Source organism: Lentinula edodes, assembly GCF_021015755.1.
Source record: "Lentinula edodes strain Le(Bin) 0899 ss11 chromosome Unknown C8R40scaffold_30, whole genome shotgun sequence".
NCBI lineage: Eukaryota > Fungi > Basidiomycota > Agaricomycetes > Agaricales > Omphalotaceae > Lentinula > Lentinula edodes.
In genome coordinates, this window is record NW_025764336.1 from 16703 (window position 1) to 41188 (window position 24486).

Here is a 24486-nt window from a genome sequence, read left to right on the forward strand (position 1 = left end):
ATTTCCAATCTGGTGCGAATTTCACCTATCTTATTAGTATTGGCTTTACAAGGAAGTACATGTAGATTCTACAACTAATCGTCGTCATCCCAGTTGCCCGATTGTTGAGGGATTTTTGGACCACCCGCGGGTTTGCTCATGATGATACTATCTACGCTCAACACCGACACAGCAGCCTCCGTCGCCAGACGTATCGCCCAGGATTTTGCAGCCAGAGAATCATAAATTTTATGTTCAGATGCCTTCAGTGTGCCATCTGTGTCCGCCTTTACCACAAAACAGAGAGAGAGAGTTGAAGACAAGAAGATTGAATCAAAAAAAGAACTAACCTCGACATCAACACCCCACTGTGCGCCACCTTTTTCTTCGTGTTTGGCCCAAAGTCTGCTTACTACTTCGTTGGCTATTGCACCACCGAGCGCGTTTTCTGCGAGCTGCCTCGGAACGACTTCTAGAGCACTTGAATACTTCTTCACCGCATGCTGCACTAATCCCTTCAATCCACTTCCATAAGACTCGATCTTTTTCGCAAGCTCGATCTCAGTCGCGCCCGCACCAGGTACCATTCGAGGATCCTTGAGCAATGCCTTGATGACATTGACACCATCGTCGATCGCTCGTTCCAAATCATCTAAATGGTTAGCTGTAGCACCGCGCAACACGATAGTTGCCGTGCGAGTTTTTTCGCCCCCCGAAGTCGGATCGAAACCTGGTTCACCCGGGGAAAGTTGTCGTAGGACAGTCACTCTGTCTCCGCCAATCTCGACAGTTTCAAAGACATCAACAAAGCCAGCCTCTTCAGGTGTTGGGGCGCCGATTCGTGCAAGAGGAGTCGCGTTGACTACCCGACATAATCTCCTCAAGTCAAATTTGGAAAGGACCTTCAGAACGGCGATATTGAATCGATTGAGATAATGTAGCGCGAGTTCTCCAACTGATGAGCCAGCTATGATGACTTTGACGCCAGAATCTGCGATTTCTTTGAAGATCTGAAAGACATCAGCCGGTGTCCAAATAGACAGAAATAACAAATGGTTACTTTCTCCAAATGCTGTTCTTCTCCTTTCGTGAAATTGAGCATCTCATCCGCATTTTTTATAAGAACTGTTCCCTTCGTCTCTGTCTGAGCAATGTCGAGCGCCGATGTGAAGACCGCCACTTTGGCTCTCGTCACTTTTTTGATCATTGCTGTGGAACAACCAAAATCAGCGACTGACTTCGACACGTAACTTTCAAACACACTCTCTGGTTCCCGACCGAACACCATACCCTGCACTACCCGACTAGCACTTAGCCCACCACCCATTATTTTGACGACCCGTACGTTATCAACGTTGAAATTTTTGGGGTTGGGCGGCATCACAGCTAATGCGGCTTCTGCCACAAGAGCGGATAAGGTATCTTCAAATCCATATTGTTTTGAGGCAATCGCGGGCTTTAGTGCTGATGCAAGAGAAGAAGATGTCAGGGGAGAGGGAAGGGAGAATGTAGATAGTTCTGAAAAAGAGGGGTAAGCCAATGAACCTAATTGCAGATGCAAACATAGCTCACTATCGAGTTCCTCTAGGGCTTTCGTACATGCAAGCTCGTAGCCTTTAATCACTTCGGAAGGATGTAAACCCAAGACCAACAGCTGCTCGGACTTCTTTAGTAATTCTCCGGCAAGAATGAGGACTGTGTTGGTAGCGTCTCCCATCTGTAATGTAATAGTCAGTTATGGTCATGGTTATTGCTGAAATTTGAGTCACACCTCGGCCTCCTGCGCCTGTGAAGCCATAACAAGAAGTTTAGCGGCAGGATGCACGACTTCGACCTCACGAATGATCGTTGCTGCATCGGATGTAACAAATAATCGCCCGAGATGGTTAATCAGAAGTTTGTTCCTGCCTGAGTTCGAGGAAGAGAAAAGACTTCAGGGAACGCAAAGAGACATGAAGACATGGAAAGACGCGCCATTGGGCCCGAAACTGGTTCTAACGAGATCAGAAAGTTCATTCACGGCTTGGATATTGCGGAGGACTGCTTCGTCAATTCCCTGAAGATACTAAAAAGGAAAACGCGAAGAGATCACATTCTTGCAGTGATGAAGAACGAATGAGGGATGTACTTTGTATCCATCTTTGAAGAGTTGGATATTATTCGCCTTGGGAACTTTGAGAGACATTCTGATGTCAGAGTGTCGTTTTTAATTCTGTGACTGGCACGGTGACAGATCGTAAATGAGAGATGGATGATAAGTACAAATTTCAAGGCGAGGACTATAGACGGGGGTCCTATTTTGCTAAGGTTAGGGTCATTACTGATCACCAACGCGTGGCGTGTCACGCGTCGAGTGTTACGTCGTTCCAAAACAAAATTTGACTCGAATTTAGGAAAGATCGATAGCGCAAATATCCGTCAAAATTTCGGTTCTTTACCGTCTTCCACGACTTTTGTCGGCCCCTTGTACATCCATTCGCAGATTCTCAAAGAAGATGGCGCAACCTGCTGAAGCGTCGCAAACCATTGAACTGGCACAGGTCTGTCGTATGCTCCGCTAATGCGCTGGCCTTTCCTGACTCTATAAATTCAGACTGGCAAACGTGATTATTTGAAGGCTCTTGAAACAAAGTATCAAGAGCAATGGGCTTCCCAGCATCTCTTTGAAGTAAACGCGCCTTCTCCGTCAGAACTCCAGGGTTTGTCCAAGGCAGAGGCAATGCAAAAATATCCTAAATGGTTTGGGAACTTTCCCTATCCTTACATGAATGGCAGCCTCCACTTGGGGCATGCGTTTACGATTTCCAAAATTGAATTCGCAGCAGGATATCAGAGAATGTTGGGCAAGCGGGTATTGTTTCCTCATGGCTTCCATGTAACAGGTCTGCCTATCAAAGTCTGTATCATTCGCACAACATACCCCAATCAACTAATGCTGTTATAGGCTTCAGCCGATAAGCTCGTCAGGGAAATTGAAATGTTCGGAGAGGACTTTGAAGACTTCGAACGCGTCCAGGCCGATATTATGCGTCAAGCAGAGGCGGAAGAACCTTCCTCGTCTGAAGTTGGTGATTCAGCCACAATAGACAAATCTAAGGGAAAGAAGGGAAAAATTGTAGCCAAGTCGTCTGGTCACAAATATCAGTTCCAGATCTTGTTGTCAATTGGCGTGCCTCGTTCAGATATCAAAAAATTCGCAGACCCTATGCACTGGCTAGTTCACTTTCCTCCAATCGCCATAGTGGGTCTAAATATAATTATCTTGAAGGCGACTCTTGACTTGTATCACCGTCATAGGAAGATCATACAGCATTTGGTAGCCGGATCGACTGGAGACGAAAGTTTTTGACGACGAAAGCGAATCCTTACTACGATGCTTTTGTTCGCTGGCAAGTAAACAAGCTGTACAAATTAGGCAAAATCAAGTTTGGAGAACGGTACACCATCTACAGTCCCAAGGACGGCCAGCCGTGTATGGACCACGATCGGCAGGATGGAGAAGGTATTGGGCCACAAGAGTATACCGCTATCAAATCGGAGGTCATCGAATGGAGTTCGGCTGCCAAAAACTTAATTGAAGGAAAAGTTGGTGGCCGGAAGGTGTACATGGTCGCTGCAACATTGCGACCAGAAACTATGTCAGGAGCTCATATAAGGATTCGTTTGTATCTGGTTCTGAACCCCTTACAGGTATGGTCAGACCAATTGCTTCGTCGGTACTTCTATCAAATACGGCATCTTCGCCGTCAATGATAAAGTGGCTTACCTATGCACATATCGCGCTGCTCGAAACATGGCCTTCCAGGGGGTGACCGAAATACGTGGAACTATTGACCAGCTCCTCGAGATTGATGGTTCAAAACTTGTCGGTACCAAGATTCGAGCACCTTTCTCCATTAATCCCGAGGTGTATGTACTACCTATGGACAACGTGCTGGCGACAAAGGTTCTCATCCATCCTTTCTGACAAGCAGATGAACTAACTTCGATTTCGAACAGGGTACTGGTGTCGTCACATCCGTCCCCTCCGACTCACCAGACGACTTCCAAACTCTAACTGACCTCCGCAAAAAAGCTGATTTTTACAAGATTGACCCATCGTGGGCAGCGATCGACCCTGTTCCCGTCATTTCTACTCCGACTTATGGCGATCTCACTGCTCCTGCAATTGTAAAGCAATTGAAGATTCAATCTCAAAAAGATACAAAGCAGCTTGCCGAAGCAAAAGAGATCGCGTACAAGGAGGGTTTCTATAGTGGTACGATGTTGGTCGGGGAGTTCAAAGGCCAGTCTGTTCAAGAAGCGAAGCCGAAAGTACGAGAGAGTATGATTCAAGCAGGGTTAGCATTCGCATATGCGGAACCCGAGGGTATGGTCACCTCCCGGAGCGGGGACGAGTGCATCGTCGCCTTGATGGATCAATGGTACTTGGATTATGGCGAACCAATGTGGAGATCACAGGTGGAAAAGTGAATCGGTTTCTGCCCTTAGAATTCTCATAAACTAAAAAACCTCTTTCTATAGGCACGTCGCATCAATGGAACTCTATGGGCCTGAAACTCGAAATGCATTCGCAAAAACCCTTGCTTGGCTAAATCAATGGGCTTGTGCACGAACATATGGACTGGGGTCGGATATGCCCTGGGATCCTCAATACTTAGTCGAGTCTTTGAGCGACTCTACAATCTATATGGCATATTATACTGTGTCGCAGCTCTTGCATGGTATGCAACTAGCATGTCAGCCCTCTTTCCTTGTTGATGTTTATCTACAGAAAACAGTATCGATGGCTCTAAACCTGGACCGCTTGGTATAACTGCGGACCAAATGATAGATGAAGTCTGGGAATACGTGTTTTGCGATGGACCGTGGCCTTCCTCTGCCTCACTACCGCAGGAAAAAGCTGATGCTTTAAAACACGAATTCAACTACTTTTACCCATTCGATATTCGCTCGTCTGGAAAGGATTTGATCAACAATCACTTATCATTCGCCTTGTACAACCATGTCGCCATTTTCCCTCAAGACAAGTGGCCCATAAGCATTCGTACGAATGGGCATCTAATGTTAAATGGTGCGAAGATGTCCAAAAGCACAGGCAATTTCCTAACCCTTCGGGACGCCGTGAACAAGTTTGGCGCTGATGCATGTCGTCTTGCCTTGGCTGATGCTGGTGATGGTATTGAAGATGCTAATTTTGATGAGAAGAACGGAAACGCCAACATTTTGCGTGTCCACACCTTGTTGAGTTGGTGTGAAGTGAGTCAATCCTTAACTTTTCACTCGCACATTTATTCATGTGTTTTTTTAGGAAATGATCAAAGACGAGGCCAACCTACGACATGGACCACGTAACTATCACGACGAAGTCTTCGAGAATGAGATCAACGACCTCATCAATACCACTCAAACTCATTACGATGCGTGAGTCGCTTTTACTTCTCATATCTGCAAAGTACTGGAAGGTCATACGAAATAAAATTAGACTCAACTTCAAAGACGCTCTCAAGTTTGGTTTCTATGAACTCCAGAGTGCACGCGATTGGTACCGAGAAGTCACTTCTGATGTAGGTATGCATGTCGACCTAGTCCGATACTGGATCGAAATTTCTGCTCTTTTGGCTGCACCTATCGCCCCTCACTTCGCCGAACACATTTATATCGAGATACTCAAGAAGCCTACATCTATCCAGCTCGCCCGCTGGCCAACACCCCAAAAGCCTGTGGACAGAACTCGCATCGAGATTGGACAATACATGCGCGGGACGGTCAAGATGATTAGAGATGCTGAAACAGCCCTGGTGAAGATGCTCAACAAGAATAAAGGCAAAGGGAAGGGTGCTACAGCTTCATTTGATCCCAAGAAGCCAAAAAGTGTGAGGGTCTACGTGGCGACGAGCTTCCCAGCATGGCAGGAGAGTTGCGTGCAAGCTGTGAAGGCTGCGTATGACTCCGAGGCAGACAAGGTCGACGACGCAAAAGTGCGCGCCTTACTGACGGAAAGCGGGTTGATCAAGAACAAGCTAGCAATGCCTTTCATACAAGCGTTCAAGGTAGACCGTTTTTTTCTATTTCTACCAATTGTCTCACTATATTTAACCTCGAATAGAAACGAATGGCTCAACTTGGCGCTCAGACTGCTTTTAGACGGACCTTGCCCTTCTCTGAAAAGGTTGTTCTTACTGAGCTTTTGCCATACTTGAAGAAGACGCTGAGCTTGGTGGACGCCGAAATTTTGTCCGTGGACGAGGCACATGCTAAAGAAAACGAGGCAGGATACAGCAAGTCTATCATCGATAGCTCAGAACCAGGCAGCCCTGCATTCGAATATCGAAATGTGTAGGAGTGTTTCGGTATCTAGATTAGAGTTGATTGCCAAAGAGAAGAGCATTTTGAAATCACCCTCTGTATTGGATCTATGTAAGCAACTGGGACAAGGGGGAATAGTGAGAATACTACAGTACATACAGATACTATTGCTACAACAAGAATTCAAGAATTCGTAAAAAGGTTAATGTAGCAAGAAAATAGTCTCAATGACAGCGAAGTGTATACCAAAATCATACAAACGTCCGTAACGCAGGTATCGATTGCATAAAAACACTCTTGAACTGCTCCTCGTTCATCAGTCTGGGATATGAACCACTGGACAGATCCAGATAACGAAGCTTCCAGTCTGAATAATGACGATGCTTCATTTCCTCGATGAACCTCCTAACTTGCCCTTCATCCTGATCGCGATCGCTATTGGACCGACCACAGAATAGTGGCACGTCACCTTCAGAAGGAACGATGGATTTTACGAGCAGCTCAAGTTTGTCCATTTCTGGGAACCTTTCCGCGAAGAGGTCAATAAGCTGGGGACTGAGGGTAACTGGGCCTATTCGTGCATGGTGGAGAGCTTGTTTCTGACAAGATGGAGGGAAAGCGGCTGTTAGAAGGTCGAGGTCCTCATAGGCCAGATGCGAGCCGGTGAAGACGAGTGATGTCAAAGTGTTCGAGAAGGTTCTGACACAAATAAGGGCAGATTCAAAAGGGACTAGGTAGAGGCTGATTTCGAGTTTGGTAATGCAAGCTAAATGAACCTTAGAGAAGGTCTGGTCCATCCATGCACCGAGCTGAAGCTCATTATGCATCATTAAGCTGCGACCTCCTAGCTCGGACGCACGAATAGACAATGTTCGCAACGTGTTCGAGTGGGCGTTCAAAAAACCAATTAGACCGTCAGGATTACCCAGGTTGGGAAAACTCATCGGAATCGAGAGGGATAATTTGTCGAGTAGAGGAAGATAAGAAATGGCGGCAAACAGAAGTGAGAGATCAAACGGCTCCCAAAGTTGAACTGTGAGTTTGCGAAGGGATGAATGTAGTGAGCTGATCATATGAGCAAGCATGAGGAGAATGTTATCGTAACGGTCAGCATTGAGGTGTTCAACGCGGATGAAAAGATCTAGCTCTTGAAGCTCTGGAAGGGACTGGTTATGAAATGACGATAACACGTATTGAAGCTTTTCGAGAGAGATCTCGAGACGAAGACAACGCAAATTCAATCGTAAAGGTGACGAGAGAACGAGTGCAGGATCACTTCCAACCGACGGCAAACCGCACCATAGAATATGATAGTCAGTGAGATTGGGGAGCCCGCTGAAGATTTCCATCATGACTTGCATGAGGTCGCGGCATGTTTTGAATTTGAGTGGAAGACGCGGTTTTTGCTTCAAGATCAGCTTTTTCTGGTCGCGTATAAGGCCAGCGAGTTCGCCGAATTTGGAAAGCAAAGATTGAGATGAAGATAGATCCATCGTATCTAGAGCATCCTTGACGAAATGTGGATATAGATGCAATATTCGAACACGTTTCGCGACCGGTGGGTCTCTATTATGTGCGGTCAGTGACAACGCTGAGACTTCACTGTTGTAATTACTCACTTAAGACGTGCCAATGTCCATATCATCTTTCTACTGAGATAGGAAAAGCTGATTTGTTGATAGCGCTGATCCATAGCGACATTGAAAAAGGCACTGTTGACACTGTAAAGCTCCTGTATGGCCAGAGGGGAGATATAATCGATGATTTGTAACCAGACATCGTTTGGGAGAGACATCCAGCAAGACTGGTTCGTCGAGGGGAATGATGGGGCATGAACAGCGCAGTAAGAAATAAACTGACTTCTATAAGGGCTTCGGTGACAGCTCTGACAAGTGCAAGTTAAGGCCTGTTAAAATCTGTCGAGCCTCAGTTGATGGCCGCCATCCGGAATTACACTTCGCATACGTCGTTAACGATCGTTCCTTTTTTTTGTTCTTGCATCTTTTTTGTCTTCGTATATATGTATATGTGCTACCATATCTCATAGTAACAATTGCATAGTGCTGTCCAGGTAAAAAACACAAGAAGAAAAACAAAAATCTGATTGAATATTGAATCTAGCCTAATAGGTGGTTAGGTCACGCTACATCAGCTTTTTTCCGAAATCCGACTGACACTGACATCCAGTCAATCCGCTTCACCCTATACCCATCCACACCTTTTCTTAGGTTATATTGAACCTTCTCTGAGTCAATTCATTATTCGTCGGCCTTGAATATTCCTAATTGCTGTATCTCCCTTCTGGAAGCCCGACGAAGTTTGTCCGTAAGTATACCAATTCGATTCCGACCGCCGTTCTTATTTTCAAAGTTTACAACAATTCGGCACGTTTGAACTTTGAGCTGCAAGACTTCGAGTCGAGAGTGACATTTTTACACAATCTTCGCTGCCAGTGCCTCGAGGTTGAAGGGTTCGACGTTCGCGGCAGACAGCTGACTGCTCGATGGAAGAGTAGATAAGCGGCATTTTTGCACGTCCCGCGTTTACAAGCCACGGAGCTCATATCATCTTATATACTCAACATGTAATTAATCCCTGTATAATCCTCTTTTCTTTACGGTGAGTGCAACAATTACAATTTACCGCCGGCTTGTTTAGGCTTTAACATTCCACGGAATGGACAGTGAATGGACTTGATCAAGGGCCAGGTCCAGACAAGTCCAGGCCGATACTCCCTGCGACGCTACCTGACGTCACAATTTTCGTGTAAATCATTGTACTTACACTAAACTGGATTTCTATTCACGGTCCTAAAGGCTAAAGCACTCCACTATAAGTTGTATCCAGGTTGTAACAGATATTATATATATGTATATACCTCTCCCCATGGTATTTACACAACCCTAGTATCATGGTTCCTCCGACGTCCGACATTGTACAAACAACGTCCCTATACTTACTAGGTCGCACTCGCCTGCTCATTGAGATTCCCACTAGCTCAAAATAGGCAAGCATGAGTGAATCTTGGGTTCGGCCACTCCAAAGATATCATTCTCCGCGAGAGAAATAAATATATAGTCGATATTCCTTCCGGATCCCATAGTTAAAAATGTGAAGTGCAAAAGCATGTTCCCATGAATACATCCTGGTAACACTCTGTAACACTATCTTTCTCTCAAATCCTTCCCTTGAGTTACTTGAGATGTAAAATTTAATCAATCTTTGCGTCCGACAAGCGCAGATTCAAACCACATAGTGAATCTGGCAACAGAGGGGGTTGAGGCTGGTTGAGGAAGGGTGAAAATCAAGTGAGTTTGACTCACTCCAAAATCACCGAGATTACTTGGATCAGCACATTGAGCAGCCTCTTATTCCTCAACACAAGGTATTGTATCTGTACAGCATAGAATTATCATATGTATATATCGAGATATAAGCGTATACTAATTACAATGTCTGGGTATTGATAATAATTAGCAAAGCACAGGTCCATACGCAACAGCGACCAATTGGTAAAACTAATAAATACCCCTGGGACTCCTCGTTGGTGGATAGCCAACCTGAGTTGACGCAGCCTCGAATGCAGCTTGTGAAGAAGACGCAGATAGATCAGACCCCATCCTTACTTCATTCGGAGGGCGTTTATGCTCAGAACCCAACAACGACTGCATCATTTCATCTTGTTCAGGCTTGCTCGACATCCTCTTCGAATCCCTAGATGACGACGACACACTAGCAGCAGTAGCAACAATTGCTCCTGTCCTCTTATCAATACTAAACCGCAAACCGCTCAACTTGCGTTCCAGTGTCTCTTCGTCGTCGGTCGGCATGAGAAGTTCACCGAATCCAGAATGGGCAGACAAAGCAATGGTGGCGGCGATTGTACCGGGAGGTGTGGAAAGGTATAGCCCTCTGCGTTGTCGTCGGCTGATAATGTGTACCAAGACCCCCACGAGTCCGATGAAAAAGAGGAAAAAGGCCAAAGCGTGACCAGGTAGAGGACTGAGAATTATGAATACCACTGCGACGGAAGAAAAAGGTTCAACATACTTGATAGTCAGTCTTGGGGCTATCGACGACAATTGAGCATCCATCGTACTGTCTTGTGGTACAAAATAGATGGATTGTGCAACTACTGCCAAATAAAGCGTCTGTCATGCTTCGTAAGTGGCTCATGTTGAGCAATTGCTTTTAAAAAAACAATACGAACATAGACCGTGTTTGTGATATCCAGAAAGGAATTGTCGGCGCTGAAGACGGCATCGGCACCACCAGGAGATTGGGCCGCAAACCTAAACATTGCACCAGGGACACCGTTTGTGGTCGCAGTCGCTCGAGCCTGAATGAAAGGATCCGTTTGATTCTCGAATATGACACTAGCAAATGGAGTACTTGTAAAAAATCACTCGAAGGGAAAAAGAACGTAACTAACCCATTGAATGGACTATTCGCAAAGGGGCCAGTGACGTTGTTAGACGGTACATTGCTATCCAGTTCCAGCACACCAACCACAGACTGGTTGTTCAAGTTCGCCGTCGCCTCCACATTAAATAGCTGCAAAGTAGGTTTGCAAAAGACCGTCCTGGCCTCTGGGGTACCGTCTGCCGCATGATGAAAGAACCTACGAAGTTTATAGAGAACGTTAATATCACATCTTACGACCGTGGAAGCAAGATGACAACCGTACCAGAACATGACAGGTCTTTGTGTAATGTTGAGTTGGCTGCAGGTATCAGGGACGTTCACAACACCATACTGTTGCGAGGAAACCTGTTGAGTTCCATTCAAGTTAGATACGACCGCTTATTGTCAATACCGCAGCGACAACGAACAGCTGTATTAGATGCCTCTGCCGTCTGTGTGCACCCGTCTGCCGATGTGGAGTTGATGATAAAGCCGTCATCAGTTGCTGTAAGAGAAGGAGTGCCTTCTGGGCCCAGGCAATTGGTCGTCGTTTGAATGGCTGTTGTGTTGACTGTCATGGTACCATTCAGGTAATCTTTACTAGGGAACTACAAAGAAGGAATGATATGTTTGAGAACTGTTCTTCGATTGAAAGAAAGATTGGTCCAATACCTCAAACTGAGCAATGGTCCAGCTGTTGCGAATGAACGGTGGATCAGGCAGACTGTTGAAGACAGCGGCCTCGGCAAACTTTGATAAGAAAAGAATCAGGGATCATCTATATTTTGGATATAGAATGACGCACTCCCGCGGAAGAAACGAAAGCAGTCAAATCGGAGAAATCCGCCAATCCAATAGCTCGCGTGCTGTTGACCGTTGTATCTTGAGATTGAGGACGTTCATACACAATTCTCATTTTCATAACATTAGAATTCACCTGTCGGTGTATTCAGGTTCTGAAGCTGGAACATGGATCCAGCTGCAAACCAAATGAGCAACATAGAAAAGGCTATATGATATAGCAGAAGTGTCTCACCAAGTGGTTGCAGGATGTACGTCGCAAGTGCAGTCAGAGTGGACCAAGTTATGACGCGATGTTTGAACTTGGCAGAATTTATGATACTCAAAACCGGGCTGGAGTAGACAAGCATCAAATGTCTTGTATTCACAGTTCATAGCAATGATACTGACCCAAGGGTGACCTGAGATGTAGAATGAGCATTACTGAGAGGTTGCTGATAGAAGACACAGGACTCACATAATCCAACAGTACTGACTCCTGCGGCTTCGCATTACCACGAGACATGACAACGTATGGCTATACATGCGTGACAGTCAGAAGACACATCGGAGTCTCGAGATGTAGAGAACAACGTACTTGATACCATCTGATATGCCAATCCAACACGCGGTAAAACCAAGCTGGGGGGATGACGATCCTAATGTGAACGATTTAATAAGAATAAATTCAGAGTCTCTACACTACTTGCATCGTAGGAACGAATGACTGGAAGAAAGTCAGCTTGTGTATTATGCACCTTATTTTGTAAGACAGAACACACCAATAAGAATTGTGCTGAAGCAAAGCTGATCACATTCTTCTCCGGTACGCTGAATCCTGAAAATAAACTCCTTAGTTATCCACATTTGAAAGACAGAGATAAATATGAACCGTTGTGTCTCTGTGAAAAGAGAATTGCCGCCTCTAGTCCCACAGCCAGCAGAAGCAAGGATAATGGCACGCCGATCAGTATGGGCAAGCGCAAAGCCACAGGAATCTGGATGAAGATTACTCATTTTGAATACGTCGATGTAAAGCCCAAGGTCCATACATATTGATTTTTCTTCCTATCCGTAGTCGGAAGGAGATGCGTTAAGTCTTGCGCTTCACCCGTGGCAAGGCTTGGACCTGCCTGACTTCCAGCGACACCTGAATAAGCGGTTTCGGAATTGTGGTACGCATACGATTGTGCTTTGGTGGGGGTCCGCGAGCCATCGGTAAATGGATAGTCATACTCCGATGCAAGGTGTGGTTGGTGTGGCGCAGCCGCGGTGAGTGTTGCTGAACTGGGGGATAACGCCATAGTAGAGAAAGACGAAAAGTGTGAGGACTAGTTTGAAATCCAGCAGGGATCAAGACAAAAGCCGTACAGTCAAATTGGATTCAACCAGTGTTGGCATGATGGTTGATCGAAGAACTGCCCGCCGGCCCAAACCGAAACAAGGAATGGGTTCCACACTGGTTCCACATTTATTTATTCAACGCATCCATCGTCGTTGCTTGTTGAGAACAGATTTACTGAGCCCTGACTGAGCCAGTGACTTTATAACAATTGATATATGGTGTCGAGTGTTATTGACGATAATCTGTATTTTCTCGATACATACGTACATATGTATGTATGTAAATAAACTTATGAGGACAGATAGGGACAGATTGAGGATAAACAAATTATCTCTGCTGTAGCTGTGTCACCGACATCGCCGACATCGACCCAGGTTCTCCGATGAAATTACCCTGAAAGAAAAGATGCTGCACAAGACGGACAGTACGCCGAAGAACGTGTCCAAATCACCGTCTCGTGAGGCGCAAAAGCGCTACCATAAAGACAAATGTAATTGTCACTGCAACGACAGCAAAAATAACAAGACAAGTGGTGGATCCACTCTTTCCCTTGTGATCCCTAAGTCTCACTCTCTCTTTCTGCATGACACCAAAGTTGCTGTCCAATTTCATCTGCGTTTCTTCAACAATGGATTTGTCCTCCACAAGCTTTTCCGAAAAATTCTGTGCATTCTTTCTCAACTGAAGAGCCATTTGCACTAGCTGCTCCGACATGGCTTCGTGTCTCGCTTTGGAATTTTCTAGGAAAGCTCCACTGGCTATCGCGGTGGACTTGGTAGCAGTCGGTAAAAGCGGTGATGCAAGTGTTGGGATAGGCCACGCAATACTTGCTGACGGTGAGTCGAACGGCGATGTGAGCAGACTGTCAGTGGATATAATTGACGTATTTTGTGGAGGTTCTCCTTGCATTTCCGATAGAGGATCTGGATTCGGGATATCGAGCGCAGGCTGTGGTATACTTGGAAGTATAGGCTTGGGTTTGGTACTTTGGGGCATAGAGCGCTAGACATAATGAGCAACTTGATGAAATACGTTGGTTTAATGGTGACACCTTTTGCACAGATTCGAGAAACGTCTCAAACCGCTCGAGGCTTAATCGAATATTCTCATAACGTTGTGAATCCTCGCTTGAAGTAAGTTGAGCACCGATCTAAGCCGTAGAACGAAATACACATACGCAGATATGCCAGACAACTCGACATTCACCAATAATCTCTTTGCAAACTTGACATTCTAGACAAAGATTATTAGAATGGGCTGAAGAAGTATATTGATTGACGAAGCACCTGCAAGGTCTCCAGCGACTTTAACCACAACTCACTCACAGCGGGTTGTTCCCAGTCCTGTCCATTAACGGCCTTCTCAAGCCTTCGTATCAGTCTTGTCAGGTTGATGTCGTCGCGACGAGCTGAATGCATATTGGAAAATGACATAATAGTAATACTCAGAAATACATGACTTAACTGCGGTGCCGCCGAAGAATTACGCCATCAAATTCCGACATAAACTTTCCTCTATAGTCCTTTCCCTGCTTTCCTTTGTTGTATATTTTCATCTTCCAACCGGATATCCTTCACGATGTCAACACAATCCCGCGATATCTCTTCTCGCTCTAAGAGCTCTTGCGATTCGTGTCGAGTTCGAAAGTTCGCGCTTTAACTTCAAAACTATGATAAGTCTTACTAAATTTACCCTCTCCTTAGAGTCAAATGTAAGAATCTTCTCTCTCTGTTTCGACGCTGTATCCCGAAACTATGACATAGGCGATAGCGCTGAACGGGGAGGAAGGCCATGCTCTAAATGCGAGGCTTCAGAGATCGAATGCAAGTTCACATATACACGCAAGGTACTTATTCAAAAAGCCTTCTCCAAGCCGAAACTCACGTCTAGCAGAAACGAAGACCCAATCTGGCACCACGATCGCGAAAATATGGTGTAGACGCAGTCCAAGTCCTCGTCGAAAACATTGTCTCTTCCTTGGACGACTATTCCATCCCTCAAGATCCTGAAAGTGTTCGTGAAATGCTCATATCTATGGCGAAATACGCCCGTTCTCTCGAGCTGCGAATAAATCATTCTACTCAAGCAACATCCTCTACGACTTCGAACTCGACCCTGGTTGTCAGTGCAGATTCTGTTTCTCCCGAGAGCAGTACCAAAATTTCCTCCGAATCTGGATTGGTATCTGGAAGTTCAGATAAGGAAGATAGCGAAGGCGAGCAATTGATGGAGAACTTCAAAACCCTTTCCATTGGTCCACAGCAGCGCCATTTTGGAAGATCAAGCACCTACATGTTTCTCTATGGTTCAATGGAAATCAATGGGAAAGTAAAATCACATATGCCGCTCGAGTATGATTTGAAACCAGAGCTTTGGGCTACAGATATCGTGAGTTTACCCACTTTCTGTGCCGAAAACCTGTTTCAAACACCTCAATAAAACTGCTCTGCTAGTGGAAATGGGTGCCAGAACCCGAAGAACCACACTATACTTTCCCGGACGATGATCTGCTTTGGGATCTCATCAAAATTTACTTTGAGCAAATTTCTCCGTACTCTTTCCCTCTTTTGCATAAACCTACTTTTGAACGCGCGGTCACTTCGGGTCATCACCTCAGTGATCACAATTTCGGAGCTACGGTGCTTGCGGTGTGTTCACTAGCTTCAAGGCATTCTGACGACCCACGAAATTATATCAACGCGATGGACTATGAACAGCTAATAGGATGGAAATGGTTCCGTCAAATACGACTTGTCAGACCAAGTTTTGTCGATACGGTATCGCTTTACGAACTTCAGCTGTACTGTGTATGTATAGAAGTTCTTTGTCGAGTCTACGAATCATCGACTTATTGTCGTGCTCTAGCTTGCTTTTTCATACTTATCGTCCACAACTATCGCAGATGCCTTGTGGCCTTTGATCGGGTTAGGCATACGCTTTTCCCAAGAGAGAGGTGTTCATCGTGCCAAACCAGGGCCTCGAACTCCAGAGAACGAATTGTGGGTTCGAGCATTTTGGTGCTTGATAGGTCTTGATATCATACAAGGTATTACTTTCGGACGGCCACCTGCCACAACACCGAACGAGTACGTTACCGACCTCACTTGCAAAATAATATAAGCTCACTCCGGTGCTTTATGCCTTCCAGTTTCGACGTAGATCAACCTGCGGAGTGCGATGACGAATATTGGGAATGCTCTTCTGGAGAACAGTTCATCCAACCACCGGGAAAACCTTCCATGCTATCCTTTGGTGTACACTACAACAAATTATTGCAGATCGCCGGGTCTATTCAAAGAACCATTGTCAGTTAACTAATGTTGCTCTTGCTGTCCTGTCATACTAATAAGGCTTATATAGTACGCTGTCAAGCGTCCTGACTCGAACCAGTTTGCGTGTAAGCACCCACACGAACAGTCGAGTATTGAATGGAATCAACGACAAGTCATTAAGCACGACTCCGCCTTGAACCAATGGTTGGATTCACTACCTGAGCATCGTATGTTTCGCTCCTTTTCTTCTTTCTCATGCCTTATTTGACGTATTCGGCACAGTACGCTGGGATCCTCATCGCGTGAACCCAGTCTTCTTCTCTCAAACAGTAATCCTCCATCACACCTTCTATTTTGTGCAGATGACACTGCATAAAAAGTTTGTTATGCGAATCACACAACCTTTGAACTATTCTTCAGATTCTGGATCCAGTCCCGAATCAAATACCACATCGAACACTAGCTCGACGCACAAATCATCGGCATATTTGGAGATGAGAATGAGCTTTCCATCCTTGGCTGTATGCGCCAACGCCGCACGATGTACGGTCAATATCTCACAAGCTCACCACCAACGGGGGTTGCATCCTTTGCCGTGGACATTGATGACTCTGCCTCATGCCGCTTCGGTCCTTCTCGTCGCGCTCTGGAGAAGCAAACATTCAACCGGATCAGGCTCAGCGGCATCTAGGAAGGAGTTGGCTGATTTACAGAGATGTTTTGCACTGCTAATAAGTTACGAGAAAAGACATCAGGCCGCCGGACGAATCGTGTAAGTGCATACTTCAAGTGTAAGTGTTTATCATGATGCCCATAATTTCTTCTTAGGGACAAGTTCGCTGCATTACTTAGAGCTGAAGGACTTGATTCAATACCTGATCCCCCTCATCCATCTGGCATGAAACGCTCCAGGCCGGACGACTTAGAACCGGATCTGGATTGGCCTACTGCCGCTCAATCTCATGATATCGTCCCGCAAAATGGTTTTACTAATCGAGACCTCAGAACGTTGGGGAATAGAGTAGGAGTACCTGCTCCCAGTTGGAATTCGATTCCCCTAAACCATGAACCAGGCGTATCTAATCTAATTACAACGCTTCATGATATTCCCTCAACGGAACCACCGTCTACTCTCGCCGGATTGGAGATATGGGCAGATCCGCCTCAGTCTTCTGGCTCTAACGCTTCCACGACTGGATCACCGAATGGAAATTTGACAATCAATGCCATGGCCAGCAGTGGAATTTATGGAGTTGGGGTAACGCCATCCGCTAATGCGCTGGCTCCCCATGTTGTTCAGAACCAAACACGACCGCTGGACGCTAGTGAAGTGAAAAATGGCCTCTATGACGGTGGGACTTCCCTGGTCTCATTTATAAACTGATCTTTGAGCTGACAATCGCGAAGGATTCTACCAATATATAGATAATGGGGGTCTGCCAACCACTTTCAATGTTGCTGGGATTGACCCAAATAGTGAAACCGGGATTGAACAATTGATGAACACACCCGACCTGGAGGATTGGAATACGTTCATGCGAAATGTAGATGAGGCTTTGTTTGAAGTAGGACTTGGACGTTGACACTCTTTAACTTAGTACCTATGGTTGATAGTATATACTATATATGTAACTTGATGTTGATCATAAATAATCGAGGATTGTACTTCATCCCACCCAGTGGGCTTTCGAACTTTCGTTCTGGTGTTAACTCTCGCAGTTATGGGTCTTGCCAAGATGTGCATTTTCGATAGCCAAACCGATCTGGATGATGCTAGACGTACAGATAGAGTGGAGAAGAGGTAAGAGTATGTATGGTACTATACGAGACAATTGCAATAATGAGCATGGAGATATGGACAAAGACAGATAGGAGGAAGAAAAAGTAAACATTAACAAAGAAAACACCAAGACGGCACATGCAGACAACTCAGGGAATGTTTTTCACTGCCAATACTGCCTCTGCTGGTAATAATATCCTGCATCGTTCTGGCCCTGAGGATATAGCGGAGCACCATGTGCGCTTTGTTGAGGAGCACCAACTCCTGCGCCAACACTGCTACCACTACCAAAACGGTTCCCACCATAAAAGCCTTGACCTTGTGGACCACCTTGACCACCTTGACCTTGTCCCTGGCCTTGCGATTGTGCCTGACCTTGACCTTGACTTTGTTGAACATTCGGTCGCCCAACCCCAACATCCTTGGGAGCATAAGGCTTATACGCTGTTTCAGGAGATGCCCCACTTCTGGGACCTGCGCCAGAACCGGATACGACCCCAGCAGAAACACCACTCCCAGCGCCACTCATATAACCTTGTAATGCGCCTTGACCGCCATACAGCTGCTTAGAATAATCCTGGCCTAAACCGAGACCGTGCGAGTTGTGATGTTGATGGCCTTGTTGCTGGTGGTGTTGTTGCTGCTGCTGGGTGTGTTGCTGGTAGTCATCGTATCCCTGCTGCTGCCCATACAAACCCCCACCGTAACTCTGTGGCTGGACGCCGATACCACTATGACTGATCACGCCGCCGGGGCCATGCACGCCCATTCCGGGAGAAGGTTTGCCTGCGGGGCTCGGGGCGCTTCCTGGTGGAACAGGGTATATCGTAGGATATTTGCCTAAACCATAAGGCTGTGGAACGCCCATTCCCCCAACACCATATCCATAATTCGAGGGAGCGGCACCATAATAAGAGTTTTGAGGAGGGAAAGGTTGATAATAGAATGTGGGGAGGGGGGCAGCAGGATGATATCCGGCAGGGGCAGACCCTTGGCCTAGTTGAGGTTGCCCTTGGGACGAGACAGACGTAGCGGGAGATTGTTGAGATTGTGGTACAGACGACTGGGATGACACAGAAGGTGGAAGGCTAGTAGAAGTACCTGTGGAGACGGTTGAGGGTGCCTGCTGCCCTTGTTGTTGGGAAGGAAGGCTACCCTTGAGATCGTCGTGTCCGAGTACACCACGTCCGAAGGTATTAGGCTGATAAGAGTCATAAAAGTTCTAAAGACCGATATATTTAGATAAGCACAGGTGAAGCAGAAATTAGGCGACTCACCCTCTGTCCACCTTCATAACCATAATTGTCAAATGCACTTAGACTTTGCTGCTGTTGATGGCCCAATCCTTGACCACCAAGTCCACTCATTCCTCCCAAGCCACCCATGCCCCCTAAAGTTCCCTGGCCCATGCCACTTAAGCCTTGTCCTAAACCTTGACCACCAAGACTTTGAGAACTCAACGCACTTCCGAACGCTCCGTAGCCATTGTTGTCCTGCATAGGTGGGGTAGGTGAATGATGGAAACCACTGCTAACACCTGCTGAGATGTTATTGCCATATGAAGACTGTTCATTCTGCCGAAGGTAGCTTTGTTGTTGCTGAACTTGTTGAGGTGAACTTTGGGCTTGCACTTGAGCTTGAGAAGATTGGTCGATATGTGTAGGTAAGCCAAGCTGTGAGTAATGGTGGTGAGAAGGGAGGTTTTGCGACTGAGTTTGGGCAGCCTGTTGCTGAAGCTGCTGCGGCAGCTGCGCAAGAGAGGGCGTCTGAGGGAGAGGCTGGGACGAAGCAGCAGCCTGCTGGAACGATTGCGCTGGAGAGTTAGAAATGCTGGTGGCTACTGAAGAGGACACGGTAGGTTGAGAAAGACTGGTCTGAATGGGCTGTGACTGCGACTGATACAGGCCACTGTTCAGAGAAGTAGAAGGCGGAGGAGGTGCTACAGATATTGGTTCGGGGGCTGACATCGAAGCCTGGGCAGCAGGAGTACTAGATGCTTCCACGGTTTCAATTTCAGGCTCAGGTTCAGGTTCACTGGTGCCACCCAAACTGAGGCTCCCAAATTGCATACCAACTTTTTCTACGCCAGCAGATTTGAGCTCTCCAAACGAACCGAAAGATGAGATACCAGACAGGTTGGCGCCAATGGAGGAAGGCGTGGGAGGCATCACAACGCCCCCTTGATCGCTAGCAATCTTGGCGTAATTAGAGTAACGCGCGCTGTTACGCTGGGAAATAGGTGCAGGACGCGTAGCGACCTTTGATGGGGTAGAGGGAGCAGGGGTAGGGGGAGCGGATGGTGCTGCTGCTTGTTCGTGAACAGTAATTTCAGGGGGTTTCGATGCAGTGATTTCTCTCAGAGCTGGGACAGTTTCAGGCTCTGATTTCTGTTCGGGTTCTTTTACTGGCTCCGGAGCAGCTGCAGGTGCCGAGGGTTCTTCGTCGAAAGAAGGATTCTCTACTGTGGTAGGATCCTCCCAACCAGTGCTAATCGTGGGTTCGGCTTCAGATGGAGCGGGTACAGGAGTAGATGCAGAAGTGAGATGATTGACTGTCGTAGATTCGAGGGGAGCAGGAGGGTGAATAGTAGTCACGGGAGGTTGTGGAGAGGGATGTTGAACCACAGGAGCAGGTGGTGCAGCAGGCTTTTCTTGGGGCCGAGCAATCTGGGCCCAAGAAAGTTTTGACGTGGCAGGACTTTTTGAAATCTGTTTCGCTGAGAGGGGTGAGGCAGCTTGAATGGAAGTGCCGAAGGTAGATCCATTAACATGTGCGGGAAGAGCGTTGTCAGGATCAGCATCTGTGTTACCCCATGCAGACGAACCTCCCCAAGCAGAAGAAGCGGAAGATTCCTCGGGCTTGGCCGCATCTGTCCAGCTAGCAGGAGTTTGCGAGGTTGAAAGTGTGGCCTCACTTGCAGCGTTAACTGAAGGTTTGAGCGCGTCGCCACCCTTGTCGTCGACATGTTGACTGACTGCAGGAGAAGAAGTGCGAGGAACATGACCATTCGCATGCCCCCCACGACCGCCACGAAAATCGCCCCTGGGACGGACAGCACCACCTCTTGCAGAACCACCTCGATTCCCTCTGGCACCGCCTCGACCGCCTCTAAAGTCACCTCTGGGAGAAGGTGCCGAATCCTTGGGTGTATTTCCTCCTTTCTTGTCTTTCTTGCGCGAGACAGAGCCCCATTGTTCAGCTTTGCCTGTAAGATATTGAACCATATGAAAAAAGCAACAGAAAAAGACAAGTAAGGCTCGAACCATCGCTGATCCGTGTTGCAGCCAGCTCTACATCTCCATTTACTTCAGCAAGTAGAGATTGCAGGTCTAAAAAATGATATTTGAGGACGCGCAGAAAAATCGAAGAAAATGAGGAGAAAGTCACCTTCATGTGACCAAGAAGGGAAGAATTCTTGAAGTTGCTGAGCCTTGTCTTTGAGTTTTGGCTCTGACTGGCCGTTCGTTGTGGTCGAGCGGATGGCAGACTTGTAAGAGGCCATACTAAGATGAGTGTAAAAAGTAAGGCGTGTAGAGAGGCGGAACAGCCTTCTGTGGCTAAGGTGTGAAAATCCTGCCAAATTTGGAACGCGTACTCTTGAGCCTCCGTTAAACTTATAATTAACGTGGCTTATTTCTTACTTCCAGGCGCGCCGAATCGATTATTTTCGCAGGCTAGATCCTCTCTTTGATTGACCAAGTATATAGGCAGTCCCCCCGTATATTATTGTACATAGACACTGTTAACCTATGATATTCCTGCCATTCCAAAAGCTCCCCTTCGCGTCGTCATATGGCTAGTATCCCAAAATGAAAGCTCCCAGTCCCCGGCGACGTTTACCAGGAGCAACACCACCAGCAGTCGGTGTGCAATCAATAGCAAGATTCTGGCCGGCAAAGAGCATACCGATCATGTCTAACTGTGCGCTATCAAGTGCCGAAATGACAGAAGAATCCGTCCTGTAATTTTAAGTAAATCAACGTTGAGGGGAATAAACAATGTGCATAAATCTTGCACTCACGAATTTATGAGGTTCAAAAGATCCTGGGCGACAACAATGCTTTGACCAACTATGTTCGCCGCAGAAGCAACGTCCTGTACATTTGTCACAACTCCACCTGCAGAAGTGAGAGCTGCTATCGCAGCTTGAGCGGCAGTTTGGGTGGAATTATCACTGAGCCGTAGTCAGATATGTCAAACCAGGGTATTACAATGTGAAATATATACCTTTTGGCAGATTTTGCAAGTAGTTGTATGTCCTTCGTGGTCTGTTCAATGGCAGAAACAGCCTCAGTAGTCGTAAGATCACACTGAGAGTTTGAGGCCCGTCGTCCAAAACTTGACCTTAACGCCCGAGAAATTTTTGTCTGAACACACGGATGAATGATAGTATAAAATTCCAGATACACACCTAGCCGCCCCACGAATGGTCCTAGTAGCAGTGACGGTGACAACCTTCTAATTTGCATTAGCAGAGTTCATGTACAATACTGGAGGCAAGTCCAACTTACACTTGAATTAGAGTTAGAATCAGAGGATGTAGAATTAGAGACGGAAGAATTAGACGAGCTTTGTGACAGCTTCGCGCATTCAGCTATCGCATTGTCGCCGTTAGTTTTGATGCCGTTGACTTGCGTCAAGATCGTTGCAAGTTGTGATTGCACGTTAGAATCGTTAGTACTTCGGAAAAAATCAATAGACGCAGACCAATATTGTGGAATTACTCACGAGTTAATCGAACTCAATGCCTGCGCTACTGTAGCTAACCCACTGGCAATTGCTGGAACACCAGTATCGTCCGGCGTGACTCCTGCAAGGACACCTTTCACTATAGTTGCGACTCCTCCTTGCGAGGTATGCAATCCGGAAAGCGCCTGATTAGAAGCAGATATCACAGCGGAATCATTGCTAGAAATGTAATCTAGTACGATACTTATGATAGTTGCGAATGACTCGGATATTTTACCTTGAGTTCAACAAAGCCTCGATGGATCTCGAGGAAGAATTGAGACTAGAGATCACACCCAAACGCGCAGTGTTGCACGTTGAGAGCACCGATTCGCGACGTTCCACAGGGACTAATGTGACATGATCATCATATTTCGTGATTCAAGTTGACAGTATCAAGTGATGAAAGCTTACCAGCTAGTGCGTTCAACGCGCCAAGAACAACGACAACAACAGAAAAAATTGAACGAATCATGATACAAGTCACAACAAAAAAATGTGTAGGAAGATCAAGTCAAAGGGAAGGAAATAAAAGACACCAGGTCAAACACCAGGTCAAAGTGAATAAATTGCAGGAGAGTCGAAGAATTAAAAGATTGAAAAAGAAGGAGAAGAAAGGAAAAGCTGGTGAAGGTCAAGTTTCGGAAACATAAAGAATTTATAGCTCAGTGATTTTGGGGCAGTCCTCTAACGACCAGATCTTTGGAAAATGTGTGCAATAACTGTTGAGATATTGTTGAGATATCTCTTTTTGTGATAACGCGTCGAGAGACAATATTAAAGGATGAGTATTCACATTTGTATTTGCATTTTGATCATTCCCGAATCCATTGAATCGTTGAATGCCGGGAAGTAATCACAGTCCTTGTCCGGGTTCTGCCAATAGAAAGGTGAGCCTTGAGCGTTGATGAGGATTCCAGTCATGTATTAACGCATGAGCCATTTATCCGCGTTCGACATAGCAGTTGACCATGAATGGCTCTCCGATACTACCACCGCCTCCTATTAGTATGTATAAGAAAGCCATTCCTCACACCCAGTTTACGCGTATTCCCAACTCGACAGATCGACGAAGACCACCGATAACCTGAGCGTTCCGATTTGGTCCCGATATCCTTGAATAGATTGTGCAATGGCAAAATTCGAGCCTGCGCTTAAATCTAATAGTGGCTACCAGAGCTTAGAGGTTCCCGACGCTTCTCGGGATTGTGGTTTATTGCAGGTTCATGGTGCAAAATGAATCACATCTACGCGTGATTGTTTCAACCCGCGGAAAAGTGGACTTCGGAATGTGGGATCAGATAAGATCAACCTATTTAGCCATATTTCACCTCTTTTCGACCGACTTTCAAGTTTATTCTCGTGCACTCTACAAATCCATCCCCTTATATTCTTCGAGACGGGTAGCTTCAGCTCAGCCACTTCCTCATTTTTTATGTCGCTCCCGTTGGGCTGTGCCCTAGGCAAAATTGTTGTCACTAGGTGCTGGTTTTAGTTTTTACAGCTCATTGTTTCAAGTTCAGCTTCAAGCAACGAAATATTTCAGGTATGTATACTGTTTGAAGGTAAGAGTGATACTCAGTGATTGCGAATGGACATGTCTTTGATCAGATTTATGCTCTCGTTCAGACTCGTTGGAGGTTGAGGAAGAAACGAGACGAGTAAAGAGCCTTCAAAATATGGACTACTACCGTTATGGAAACCTAGAGATTATTTGGTCCGTACAACGACACTCCGAGAGGTGTACGGGCGGTTCATCATGATCCAATACATCCCGCACGCTTTCCTCGGGCGAATTTGACGCTCAATTCGACACCGACAAAAGATGCCTTTGCGGCGCGTATACAAACTCGGGACTACATCATCTAACCATGCGAAGGCTGTCGGGA

General features: G+C 46.3%; 9 protein-coding genes across 9 annotated transcripts; 3 read left to right on the plus strand and 6 right to left on the minus strand.

The window, feature by feature from the left end:
* Nucleotides 1-22: 22 nt before the first annotated feature.
* On the minus strand, nucleotides 23-2293 carry C8R40DRAFT_1116086 (T-complex protein 1). Its single transcript, XM_046228586.1, has 8 exons — nucleotides 2108-2293; nucleotides 1954-2044; nucleotides 1751-1887; nucleotides 1552-1696; nucleotides 1243-1497; nucleotides 1040-1188; nucleotides 330-989; nucleotides 23-266 (listed from the first exon to the last, which is right to left on the minus strand). The coding sequence occupies exons 1-8, from the start codon at nucleotides 2162-2164 to the stop codon at nucleotides 75-77; spliced, it is 1686 nt and encodes a 561-aa protein (XP_046083662.1). The 5' UTR covers nucleotides 2165-2293; the 3' UTR covers nucleotides 23-74.
* Nucleotides 2294-2474: 181 nt separating this feature from the next.
* On the plus strand, nucleotides 2475-6322 carry C8R40DRAFT_1173323 (leucine-tRNA ligase; the record flags this gene model as incomplete). The annotated part of the gene is made up of 11 exons (XM_046232001.1): nucleotides 2475-2519; nucleotides 2573-2875; nucleotides 2924-3220; nucleotides 3277-3617; nucleotides 3670-3925; nucleotides 3979-4448; nucleotides 4504-4703; nucleotides 4754-5238; nucleotides 5291-5403; nucleotides 5465-6032; nucleotides 6089-6322. 11 exons carry the CDS (start codon nucleotides 2475-2477, stop codon nucleotides 6320-6322), a joined length of 3312 nt encoding a protein of 1103 aa, XP_046083663.1.
* A 38-nt stretch (nucleotides 6323-6360) lies between these two features.
* On the minus strand, nucleotides 6361-8338 carry C8R40DRAFT_472421 (uncharacterized protein). The gene is made up of 2 exons (XM_046235173.1): nucleotides 7908-8338; nucleotides 6361-7854 (listed from the first exon to the last, which is right to left on the minus strand). The coding sequence occupies exons 1-2, from the start codon at nucleotides 8081-8083 to the stop codon at nucleotides 6540-6542; spliced, it is 1491 nt and encodes a 496-aa protein (XP_046083664.1). The 5' UTR covers nucleotides 8084-8338; the 3' UTR covers nucleotides 6361-6539.
* Nucleotides 8339-9639: 1301 nt separating this feature from the next.
* C8R40DRAFT_472251 (uncharacterized protein) lies at nucleotides 9640-13038 on the minus strand. The gene is made up of 17 exons (XM_046235172.1): nucleotides 12525-13038; nucleotides 12365-12470; nucleotides 12255-12310; nucleotides 12183-12199; nucleotides 12071-12131; nucleotides 11951-12010; nucleotides 11884-11894; nucleotides 11729-11826; nucleotides 11630-11671; nucleotides 11498-11574; nucleotides 11365-11442; nucleotides 11121-11300; nucleotides 10976-11058; nucleotides 10721-10909; nucleotides 10499-10664; nucleotides 10339-10439; nucleotides 9640-10290 (listed from the first exon to the last, which is right to left on the minus strand). Exons 1-17 carry the CDS (start codon nucleotides 12774-12776, stop codon nucleotides 9807-9809), a joined length of 2061 nt encoding a protein of 686 aa, XP_046083665.1. The 5' UTR covers nucleotides 12777-13038; the 3' UTR covers nucleotides 9640-9806.
* A 10-nt stretch (nucleotides 13039-13048) lies between these two features.
* C8R40DRAFT_1116103 (uncharacterized protein) lies at nucleotides 13049-14317 on the minus strand. Its single transcript, XM_046228587.1, has 4 exons — nucleotides 14104-14317; nucleotides 13995-14050; nucleotides 13869-13944; nucleotides 13049-13819 (listed from the first exon to the last, which is right to left on the minus strand). Exons 1-4 carry the CDS (start codon nucleotides 14248-14250, stop codon nucleotides 13265-13267), a joined length of 834 nt encoding a protein of 277 aa, XP_046083666.1. The 5' UTR covers nucleotides 14251-14317; the 3' UTR covers nucleotides 13049-13264.
* On the plus strand, nucleotides 14301-15205 carry C8R40DRAFT_1116105 (uncharacterized protein). Its single transcript, XM_046228588.1, has 5 exons — nucleotides 14301-14463; nucleotides 14521-14528; nucleotides 14581-14663; nucleotides 14711-15051; nucleotides 15110-15205. The coding sequence occupies exons 1-5, from the start codon at nucleotides 14396-14398 to the stop codon at nucleotides 15147-15149; spliced, it is 540 nt and encodes a 179-aa protein (XP_046083667.1). The 5' UTR covers nucleotides 14301-14395; the 3' UTR covers nucleotides 15150-15205.
* An 80-nt stretch (nucleotides 15206-15285) lies between these two features.
* C8R40DRAFT_1052149 (fungal-specific transcription factor domain-containing protein) lies at nucleotides 15286-16865 on the plus strand (the record flags this gene model as incomplete). Its single annotated transcript, XM_046224746.1, has 5 exons — nucleotides 15286-15624; nucleotides 15683-15903; nucleotides 15966-16122; nucleotides 16208-16316; nucleotides 16372-16865. Coding segments are annotated over 5 exons (1320 nt in total), but the record flags the coding sequence as incomplete, so codon positions are not given.
* A 1167-nt stretch (nucleotides 16866-18032) lies between these two features.
* Nucleotides 18033-21371, minus strand: C8R40DRAFT_1071520 (uncharacterized protein; the record flags this gene model as incomplete). The annotated part of the gene is made up of 4 exons (XM_046226344.1): nucleotides 18033-19091; nucleotides 19147-21074; nucleotides 21133-21198; nucleotides 21257-21371. The coding sequence occupies 4 exons, from the start codon at nucleotides 21369-21371 to the stop codon at nucleotides 18033-18035; spliced, it is 3168 nt and encodes a 1055-aa protein (XP_046083669.1).
* A 294-nt stretch (nucleotides 21372-21665) lies between these two features.
* Nucleotides 21666-23072, minus strand: C8R40DRAFT_1173328 (uncharacterized protein; the record flags this gene model as incomplete). The annotated part of the gene is made up of 8 exons (XM_046232002.1): nucleotides 21666-21828; nucleotides 21891-22043; nucleotides 22097-22213; nucleotides 22281-22327; nucleotides 22381-22549; nucleotides 22598-22777; nucleotides 22836-22947; nucleotides 23012-23072. 8 exons carry the CDS (start codon nucleotides 23070-23072, stop codon nucleotides 21666-21668), a joined length of 1002 nt encoding a protein of 333 aa, XP_046083670.1.
* Nucleotides 23073-24486: the final 1414 nt, after the last annotated feature.

Coding starts and splice junctions, on each gene's coding strand:
- C8R40DRAFT_1116086 (XM_046228586.1), bottom strand. CDS start 2,164: ATGTCTCTCAAAGTTCCCAAGGCGAATAATATCCAACTCTTCAAAGAT. Junction 2,045..2,107: donor TCTTCAAAGATGGATACAAA/GTACATCCCTCA, acceptor TTTCCTTTTTAG/TATCTTCAGGGAATTGACGA. Junction 1,189..1,242: donor GTTCGGTCGGGAACCAGAGA/GTGTGTTTGAAA, acceptor GTTGTTCCACAG/CAATGATCAAAAAAGTGACG.
- C8R40DRAFT_472421 (XM_046235173.1), bottom strand. CDS start 8,083: ATGTCTCTCCCAAACGATGTCTGGTTACAAATCATCGATTATATCTCC. Junction 7,855..7,907: donor TGGACATTGGCACGTCTTAA/GTGAGTAATTAC, acceptor CGCACATAATAG/AGACCCACCGGTCGCGAAAC.
- C8R40DRAFT_472251 (XM_046235172.1), bottom strand. CDS start 12,776: ATGGCGTTATCCCCCAGTTCAGCAACACTCACCGCGGCTGCGCCACAC. Junction 10,910..10,975: donor CAAAGACCTGTCATGTTCTG/GTACGGTTGTCA, acceptor TAAACTTCGTAG/GTTCTTTCATCATGCGGCAG. Junction 10,665..10,720: donor GCGAATAGTCCATTCAATGG/GTTAGTTACGTT, acceptor TCCATTTGCTAG/TGTCATATTCGAGAATCAAA.
- C8R40DRAFT_1116103 (XM_046228587.1), bottom strand. CDS start 14,250: ATGTCATTTTCCAATATGCATTCAGCTCGTCGCGACGACATCAACCTG. Junction 14,051..14,103: donor AGTCGCTGGAGACCTTGCAG/GTGCTTCGTCAA, acceptor ATCTTTGTCTAG/AATGTCAAGTTTGCAAAGAG. Junction 13,820..13,868: donor TTCTCGAATCTGTGCAAAAG/GTGTCACCATTA, acceptor CATTATGTCTAG/CGCTCTATGCCCCAAAGTAC.
- C8R40DRAFT_1116105 (XM_046228588.1), top strand. CDS start 14,396: ATGTCAACACAATCCCGCGATATCTCTTCTCGCTCTAAGAGCTCTTGC. Junction 14,664..14,710: donor AGTTCACATATACACGCAAG/GTACTTATTCAA, acceptor CACGTCTAGCAG/AAACGAAGACCCAATCTGGC. Junction 15,052..15,109: donor GGCGAGCAATTGATGGAGAA/CTTCAAAACCCT, acceptor TCAAGCACCTAC/ATGTTTCTCTATGGTTCAAT.